We start from the raw sequence: 9,801 nt of genomic DNA, 5'->3' as shown, positions 1-9,801 counted from the left end.
GGGCACCACCAACCTTCCTTTGAGAAAGATGAGTTTCACTGTTAACAGAGTGTAAGGTAACGGAGTCCCTCCCATCCTCACCAGCACTTGGTGTTGGCAATCTTGTTAATTCTTGCCTGTCTTACAAGCGGAAAACGAAGTATATATTGTGCATTTTTAAGCTGTCGTCTCTTGTTGAAGTTGGATGGAATATCTTCTCATATATTTATCAGCCATCTGCATTTTTTCTCCAGGGAAATCCCTGTGTATTTCCTTCAATGATTTTTTTTTTCTGTTTGGTCTTGCGAAAACAGAGGAATGCAAATTGAAGCAGTGGGCTTTTTGAAGCAATGTACTAAGAAAGATGAGGAAGATCACCTTTGTAGTAGAAAAGCCTCCCTTCAGTTACAAATGTTAATCTGCATTTACTTTCTACATATTTTTAATTAAGACATAACATTTGAACCATATGAAAATATTTCATTTGTTTTACATGAGGCGAGATCAAAGTTAATTTTTTATAACTGAATAAAATTTTCTGTATCTCTACTGGCTATTTTCATTTTCCCTATAAATTTGCTATTTATATTATCCCTTAAAAATTCTACCATGTATATTTAAAAAATTTTTTTGGAAGTAATGAGGATGGAACCTAGGGGCATTCTATTTCTGAGCTACATATGTTTCTATTTGGGTCTCACTAAGTTGATGAGTATCTCGCTAAGTTACTAAGGCTGACCTTGAACTTGCAATTCTCCTGACTTAGCTTCCCAAGTACTAGGATTAGTCATGCACAACCACACCCAGCCTACAATGTCTATTTTTAAACACACATTTATATTCCACTAATCTTACTTTTGAGCTGGTACTCCCTTGTTTTTGTAAGGCATATCTCTTTATTTGGCAAAAAAAATTAAAAAACCCCACATTTATGATTTTTTCTTCCAATGGGGAACATTGTGTCTTTGTTGTTGAGGGTGTGATATTTCATCAATCACTGGAGTTTCCCATGTTTTCCTCCACGCAGTTTCCTCACCTGGGGAGATGCTGGCTGCCTGGGTGGTGCTGGGGCTACTGCTATAAAATTGGGATTATTTTCAATTTCTCACCTTTCTGGAAATTCAAAGGAATAGAGCTGGTGAGACTGAGCAGGGGTTGGAGATGGGATTGGGCCAGGATGCCTGGGTGAAGCAGGGTTGGTGCAAGTGGAGAAGAGGAGGTACTGCTGAGTCCTCACGGGATACAATCAGCAAGCAACCACTGCTTGCTTGCTTTCTTTCTTTCTTTCTTTCTTTCTTTCTTTCTTTCTTTCTTTCTTTCTTTCTCTTATGATACTGGGGATTGAAGCTGGGGGCATTCTACCTTCAAGCTATACCCCAGCCTTATTTTATTTTGTATTTTGAAACAGTGTCTCGCTTAGTTGCTGTGGTCTTGAACCTGAGATCCTCCTGTCTCAGCCTCCCAAGTACTATGATTATAGGTATGAGCCACCATGCCTGGCTACAACCAGAATTTCTTGATGCTGCAGAGATCTGAGGGTCAGACAGAAGCCACTCCGAGGTGGGTCCTGGTTAGCCCAATGCATTCGTCATTTATTTATTCATTTATTGAACAATTATTCCTCAAGTGCTTGTTAACATATTAAACATTGCTCCAGGTACTAGGGATATGATGGGAGAAGTAAAGGGGCTTTCTCTCTTGGAGGTTGAACTTAAGGAAGAGGATACAAGTACAGGTAAGACCATGATGCACATGCATGCAGACATGATAGATGTTTAACATCATAATAAAAAAAAGGGAAGCAGTATAAGAAGGCAGAGAGGTGAGGGCTGAAGACTGCTCTCTTCCTGAGGGTGTGAGCAGCCTGCTCTGATAAGGCACCATTTCAGCAGAGTTGGGAAGGAGAGTGTGGGCCACACAGAGGGGCACTGGAGAGCCTGGAGCAGGAGGAAGAGCCAGTGTGGCTGTCCTGGGCTGGGCAGAGGAGTTGCTTGGGCAGCAGAGGAGCCCAGAGCTGCAGCAGCAGAGCCAGGGTGTGCGCACTGGGGCAGGCAGAGGCACGAGGCCACAGGGCCTGAACAGGGCCAGGTGGGAACTCCAGGGCAGTGCAGAGGAGGCAAGATATTGTTCTTCCTGTTTCTCTGGTGGGAAGTAGGTGCCTTTTGATGTTGGGTGATGACTGTATGGATATGAGTGTGTGTGTGGTTCTGTGAATCTGGTCTGTTTAGTGTGCATGTATGTGTGCACGGCTGAGTGTGTACATGCCTTTTTGTGTCCTTGTGGTACAAATGTGTGTGCATATGTTTATGTCACTGTGTATATGGTAGTGTGTGTGTTTTAGTTTCAGTGTGTCTGAAAGATCATGTATGTATATATGCATGTTTATGTGTCTATGTGTATGTTTATGTGTTTGTGTTTTTATGCATGTACACATTTGTATCCCTATATTGTATTGGTGGGTATCCCTGATAACACATAAGATAGAATTGAGGTCACCTTGAGAATCCTCTCCTGGCACCCTGGCTGGGTCTTTGTCTTTGCCATGGGTCACAGAACAGACCCGTGTCATCAGTGACATCACAGAACGTAGCCAGGATCCTGGTGACTAAGGGGACCCCAGAACCACTCGGGCCATGCCAGCTGGAGAGCTTCAGGAGCCCAAGCCAGCTCTCAGCAAACAGCTGGACACTGAGACCCTGGGCACCAATTTCAAATCATGAAACGTCACTTCATGGACCTGGGAGAACTGTCTCCCGATGGGACCACCCTGAGCATGACCAGGCCCGAGTCCACAGAGGAGAATAAGGAATTGTGCCCGCCATATGGGTCGAAAGAAAGGGCTGCAGGTGAGCTAGGTGCACTCCCTGGGAAGGAGACCTAAGGAAAAACACCAGGCCATTCCCTGATGCTATTCCTGGAAGTGTGTGCGCGTGCATGTGTGTGTGTGTGTGTGTGTGTGTGTGTGTGTGTGTGTGTGTGTGTGTTATTGTTGTTGACCATAAAAATAGATGGGGGACAATGGTGAGAGAACAGTTCTCTATGGGATTCTTGATGAGAACTAGGCTGCCATTGTGAGTATAGGAGGTGCTTTCAGAAGACATGTGGATGGCTGGGCGTGGTGGTGCACGCTTGTAATCCCCGCGCTTGGGAGGCAGAGACAGGAGGATCTCGCAGGTTCAAAGCCAGCCGCGTGCGCTAGCTTAGGAGACCCTGTTTCCAAAATGAAAATGTAAAAAATAGGTCTGGGAGTGTAGCCCAGAGGTAGAAGGGCTTCCAGGAACCCCAGTACCACCACCACCAAAAAAAAAAAAAAAAAAGACATGTGGATGGAAATGTCAAATATTCACCATAGTGTATTTATTTTACTATGTCTTAAAAAAACATGTTGACCTTGTGACTTTGGCAGTGACATAAATATTCTTTTGTAGTAAGTTGATGCAAGTTAATCTAGAATATCCACTGGACACATCCCAAGCGGAGAAGGTGTGGTTGAGTATCTCCAGCACTTTTGATTTCTCCTTGCTTTTTAAGTAGCCTTTACATGCAGCTCAATAGTGCAAGCATGTGATCCCAGTACTTGGGAGGCAGAGACAGGAGGATCACAAGTTTGAGGCCAACTTCAGCAACTTAGCAAGACCTTGTTACAATTTTTTTTAAAGGGGTGGGGTATAGCTTAGAGGTAGAATGCCCCTGGTTTCAATCCTTAATACCAAATAAATAAAAAGGCCTCACTGAGCTGTTATGTACACACATGTCACCAATTTTGAGTGTACAATTTGAAGCATTGTGATATGCGTGCATTTGAGTAACCACTGCACAATCAACATGCAGAACAGTATGACCTAAAATAATTCCACCTCTGTAGTCAGTGCCCCGCCCCTGCACTCCTTTTCCGGGCTCTTGGCAATCTGTTTTGTCCATACCAATTTGGCTTTTCTAGAATACCATTTAACAAATAGAATATTGCGCCACCCTGTAAATCTGGCTTCTCTTATTTAGAAAATGCACAGGCAACTCCCCCAGAGGGTGGCGCAGACCCCACAGTTCCCTCTCTATCCACGCGTAGGATTGCATCCTACAGTCTCACCACAGTCCGTGTAGTCACCAGTTGATGCCTTTCTGGGTGTAGCCAGGTTTCTGGTGCCTTCTCATTGCCCCACGAAGCAGGCATAACTGCCCCCTCCTTGTAGTGACGCCAGCAGAGGCAGCGACTATGCCTGCCCTAGGCCCTCACCGCCAGCCCCTGCGAGTCCGGGCCCCTGCGGTGGGATACGCACCGATGCTCAGGAAGCACTGATGAAACTGTCCTTCTGCTTCCCAGGGACCACAAAGGGGGAGGAAACATCTCCGCAGCTGGGACCTATGGAGGATATCCACCTGTCAGCCCGGGCTCGGGCTCGGGGGATGCTGAGCTGGAGCAGCTCCCCCTCGTCGCAGTCCTCCTCCGAGTACCAGTCCTACTCCCAGTACCAGTCCTGCTGCTCCTGGCCGTACGAGGACCAGAACACGCCCCCGCAGAGCGCTTGCGCCTTCTACACCCACGTGCAGACCGTGCGCGGCGTGGCGGTGGCCTGGGAGACCGAGGGCGGCTTCCAGCCGGTCACCAGGAAGCCAGTCATCCACGAAGCCGAGTTCATCAAGAGACAGAGGCGGAAAGGCTCCTCTTTCGAAATGGCCTCCAACACCGACCTGCGCTGGGACCTCGAAGCCAGCAAGAACAACCGCGGCCGGGACCCCGAGGACACAGAGCTGCTGGAGCCCCTGGAGTGCTGCCTGCAGGAGATGCAGACGCACCCCGACTGGTTGGTCACCACCAACTACGGGCTGCGCTGCCTGGCCTGCTGCCGCGTCTTCCCCACGCTCGAGGCCCTGCTGGAGCACGCGCAGCACGGCATCCAGGACGGCTTCAGCTGCCAGATCTTTTTTGAAGAGATGCTGGAGAGGAGGCGGGCCCGCGACCAGGCACAGGACCAACAGCTGGAGGAGGAGGAACAGAGCCCTTCCGACAGCAGCGAATGTCCCCGGCCCCAGGGCAAGGGGCTGCCTTTGCCGCAGCAGCAATGAGGCGAGAGAGGTGCCTTGTCTCCCGCACCTGGCGCCACCAGGACAGGGAGAGAGGAGCAGGGTCAGGGGAGGCAAGCCAGGGTGGTGTGGCGCGGCAGGGCGGGAGGGGAGGAGCCCTTCCCCAGGGCACAGCATTTCCACCAAGTCCACTGCAAAACCCGAATCCAAAGCAGGGGCTTCGGCGTTTCTCATGGTGGGCACAAGATCTGAAACACGCAAATGTGGGGCCCCAGGGATTTCTATTTTTGCTGGGGGCCAGCAAGTGCATGCTGGCTGTGTAAGTAGATGTGACTCACAGGCCAACCAACGGCACACGAAGCTGTGCCCTATTTTTTTCATTGTTAGAAGTCCGTCATATGCCCTAGTTCTATGTCTGATGTTATTGGGATTAAACTTGAATGACTAAGTCGAAGGCAGTGACTGATTGAGTAACCGTGTCTCAGGTTATACCCATACCCTGAGAACTATACCCATAAGTGATGGCCATTTCTGTAAGTTACAGACTAGCGCAGACATGGGGAGATGGATAGTTTCACTGAATATAGACAGGGCCCAGGAAGTCCTCCTGTTCTGTGGTTCCCATATGTCAGCCATAAGTTGTTAAGTGTTGCCATGAAATGCATCTACACCCTCCTACCCTTTGGTGGTACAGGGAGCTGCATTCATTCAAGAAAAGTCATTGGTCCTGGCCTATTGGGTGTTGGGTACACTTGCTGTTGAAACAAAAACAGGCTGAACATCCCTTTTCTGAGATGCTTGGGACCAGAAGTATTTTAAGCTTGGGATGGTTTTGAATGTTGGACTATTTGCATATAAGTAATGAGATATCTTGGAGGAAAGGACCCAAATCTAAATGCAATTTTTTTTACATGCAACATTAAAATTACCATCCTGAAGGTACTTTTAAGCAATATTCTTAGTGCCTATGGGTTTGACCTGAACTCACCACATGAAGTAAAGTACAGAATTTCCCATTTGAGATGTCATGTCAGATCTCAAATATTTCAGATTTCAGGTGTGGGAATTAGGTAGGAATGCTCAATCTGTCTGTCAAACTCTAGCACTTCTGCAAATACACAGGGGCAGTTGCAAGGTAAGGGGAGAAATGACATCAAGAAAGTTTGGGGAACCCAGAGGAGGATTCCCAAACACAAACTGATCAGAAAGCAAAACTTCCCAGGAAAGGCGATGCTCACTGATGCCCAGAGGGCTCAGAGGACAGGGAGCATAAGCTGACTGGGCTTCTCAGTGGCGGCACTGTCGACAGTATAGACTAACTAGTTCTTTGCTGTGAGGGTAGTCCTCTGCCAGTAGCTGCCAGGAGCATCCCCTCCCCTGCACATGACAATCTCAAATACCTGCAGACACAACTGTTCCCTGAGGGACAAAACTGCCCCTGGTTGAAAACCAATCAGCTAGACAAAAATGGAAACTTTAGATGACACGGTATGTTTGGGAACTGCAGGCAGCTTGACCTGGCTATAAAGCTGGAGGTAATTGTCTCTTCTCATCCTCCATAAAGTTTCAGCTCCTACTCTGTTCTGGGCATTGTAAGAGGCAAAGGGAATAAAAAGTGAACTAAGGGAACAAACGAGATATATGTACTGCTCTGTGAAGTTTGTGGCCAATGGGTGTGCATATATACATACATAGTACATTATATATGCATGTGTATATATATATATATATAAATATATGTATGCTTAGCTAAACGGTACCTTTTTTTTTTTTGGTGGTACCGGGGTTCCTAGAAACCCTTCTCCCTCCGGGCTACACTCCCAGACCTATTTTATATAATTTTTAAATTTGGAAACAGGGTCTCTTAAGCCAGAGGGGCTGGCTTCAAAGCTGCACGATCCTCCTGTCTCCGCCTCCCAAGCGTGGGGATTACAAGCATGTGCCATCATGCCTGGCTAAATAGTACCATTTTTAAGATTCCAATAGTGAGCCAGGCATGGTAATCTCAGTACTTGGGAGGCGGAGACAGAAGGATCATAGGTTCGAGGCCAGCTTCAGCAATTTAGCAAGACCCTGTTTCAAAATAAAAAATAAAATAGGGCTGGGGTATAGCTCAGATGTAGAATGCCCCTAGGTTCAATCCCCAGTATCACACACACACACACACACAAAAAAAAAAAAAAAAAAACAAGGGTCTACAGGGCACCCTCTACAGAGGGTGGTGTTAAGAGCTAGGGCCACTTAGAGTAAGCTGAAGATAAAACATATTTTATTTACTTTGGTGTATGGAGGTGGCTCACGGTTCCATTAAGGTAGTCTTAGTGGCTGACGAGGTGTCACATGGATATGGGCTGGTAGTGGCCACAAGACAAACCTCCAGAGACAAGCTTGCGATGTTCCTGCTGGTGAGTTTAGCTAGATTAGCATGACTGCAGCTGGACCAAAGCAAATTATTTAATCAGGAAGGTGCTAGAAAGTCTTTATGAGCATGGAAATGATCCCGAAGAGAGAGACTGATAGTGCTAGCAAAAACTGGGGCCATCTCTGAGAAGCCAAGCAGGAGAGAGAGGATGGAGAAGATATGGGGAAACTGGCCCAGAACTGAGTGGCTTTGTGTCCCGTGTTGTACACAGACTATAGTTAGGTCAGGTAGGGATGTGAAGCACAAGTTACAGAATTTTGACATTCCCCAAAAAATAACAAGGAAGGAATTTAAGCAGGTCAGATTTGCGTTTGTGAAAGATCACCCTGGTGGACAGGGTAAAGGAGGGATGAGAGAGGGAGAACATCACCAAGGTCAAGGAATCCAGGTGAACAGGTGGCCCTGGGCGGAATTCAAAGGAAATGTAGAATATTACAACTACGGGGCACAGCTGATGTTGGATGAGGGCATGGGAGTGAACGACTAGAATAACATTTTGTTTTCCTGGGTAGCTGTCGACTGTGGTGGCATTTGCAAATAAAGGAACATGAAGAGGAAGAGGAGGAGGAGAGGAAGATGATGGCTGGCTGGGATGCTGATAAGCCCACTTGTGCACAGTCTGAGTTTAAGATATGAACATCCTGAAGGGAGCTAGTTTGAAATTGGAAGAGTGGTAACTAGGATGGCGATAGATCTGTGGTCATCTATAGATGCACAGTTAACTGAGACCAGGGTGTGTCCTGCCAGCCTCAGGTTGGGTGCATTGTCTCTGCTGATCCAAGGGCAGCAGGAAGCCACTAGGTCCTCTGAGGTGGGCATAAGGTATGAGGATGATATTACTCTTTCAAGGTTCAGAAGAGGCCATGGGCTTTCTAAATGCATCGTGAAAGGGACTGAGGGATCTTTAGGAAGGAAAAAAGGGGTCCCAACATTGTCAAATTCAGCAGAGCTATATGGCATTGGAGGGGACTCAGTAGGTTCAGTAGGAGATGGAATTCAAGAATCACCTGAGGGAAGGGCAGGCTGCCAAAAATAGTGAGCGCCAATAAAGGGGAAAATATTTTTATTTAAAGAATCAGAAGCCGGGCGTGGTGGCGCACACTTGTAATCCCAGCATTTGGAGGCTGAGACCGGAGGATTGCAGTTCGTGGACAGCCTCAGCTACTACTTAATGAGACCCTCTGCAACTTAGTGAGACCCTGTTTCAAAATAAAAAATAAAAAATATAGCAGGGGGTGTAGCTCGGAAGTTGAATGCCCAGACCCGCAAAAAAAAAATTAATTAATTAATTAATTAAAAATCAGTAGGTTAGAAAGCTAAAATAAGGCATAATAGCTAAGGCCTGGAATTTCAGTCTTTAAAAGACAAATAGGCTAAACTTTGATATTCTATGGGCCAAACTTGTTTTAAATACTTTGTGAATATTAATTCATGTATGCTCTACAATCCAATGAGGTGTAGGTCCTACTGTTATCCCTGTTTTATCAGTGTGTTGAAAGACTTGCCAAGATCATAAGGCTAGTGCCTGGCAGAGCCAGCTTCACACCCAGGCAGCCTGGCTCCAAACCTACATCCTAACCATCACACGGAAGCTCAAACTTTAATGTAAAGACAGATGCAGGGTATTTAGGAAAGCAAACATGTCAGCTCCACAGGCTGTATTTTCTTCAGTTTAAGTAGCAGCAGCTGGAGATCAGGGAAAAGATAATGGGCATTTAGGATAAATGAAGGATAAGAACAACCTCAGGTAAGCCAGCTTCCAAAGGATGGCTTCGGCTGACATAGACGGAAGAGGAGAGGACAAAATTATTATTAAGCTCACAACTTGCTCTTACACAAGAGCAAGGTAAGCATTCATTTGTGGTTTAAACATTTCTTTGCAGAAATCTGGAACCTCCATTGAAAAGACAAATTATCAAGGTGAATAAGGGAAATCCTTCCAGATGGTTCCAAACATTGTAGATCATTAACTAAACTCTTTATTTTCCCAACCCATAAAAAATATGAAACTAATTTTATAAGACTTACACAAACCTGATAACAAAGCCTGACAAAGATGATTATCTCTAAAGTAAATGATATATTACTCTCACTTGTAAACCCCAAATCAAAGTTAACAGAATATAGGAATAATTCACCATGACTGAGTTTGGGTCTTTTCTTGATTGATGATAGTAAAAAATTATATCTAAAAATAATTCATTTAAATTTTTTTTACAAATATTAAAAGGGCCTGATAATCAGAACTAAGATCATGTTTTTATGGTTAGTCCTTTTTCAATAAGGATAGCAAAATAATTCAAAGGGAGAAAGAATAATCTTTTCGGCAAATGATACTGAAATAACTGGATATCTGCATGTAAGAGAGTGAAGTTGGA

At 45.7% G+C, this 9,801-nt stretch overlaps 1 protein-coding gene across 1 annotated transcript; it reads left to right on the top strand.

Annotated features, from left to right (window-relative positions):
* Positions 1–2,695: 2,695 nt before the first annotated feature.
* Positions 2,696–5,043, top strand: FAM170B (family with sequence similarity 170 member B; the record flags this gene model as incomplete). The annotated part of the gene is made up of 2 exons (XM_080694796.1): positions 2,696–2,825; positions 4,301–5,043. 2 exons carry the CDS (start codon positions 2,696–2,698, stop codon positions 5,041–5,043), a joined length of 873 nt encoding a protein of 290 aa, XP_080550922.1.
* Positions 5,044–9,801: the final 4,758 nt, after the last annotated feature.

Source organism: Muscardinus avellanarius, assembly GCF_963383645.1.
Source record: "Muscardinus avellanarius genome assembly, chromosome: 4".
Lineage (NCBI taxonomy): Eukaryota > Metazoa > Chordata > Mammalia > Rodentia > Gliridae > Muscardinus > Muscardinus avellanarius.
Note: the sequence above shows the minus strand (reverse complement) of the source record. Positions and strands in the feature narration are given on the sequence as shown.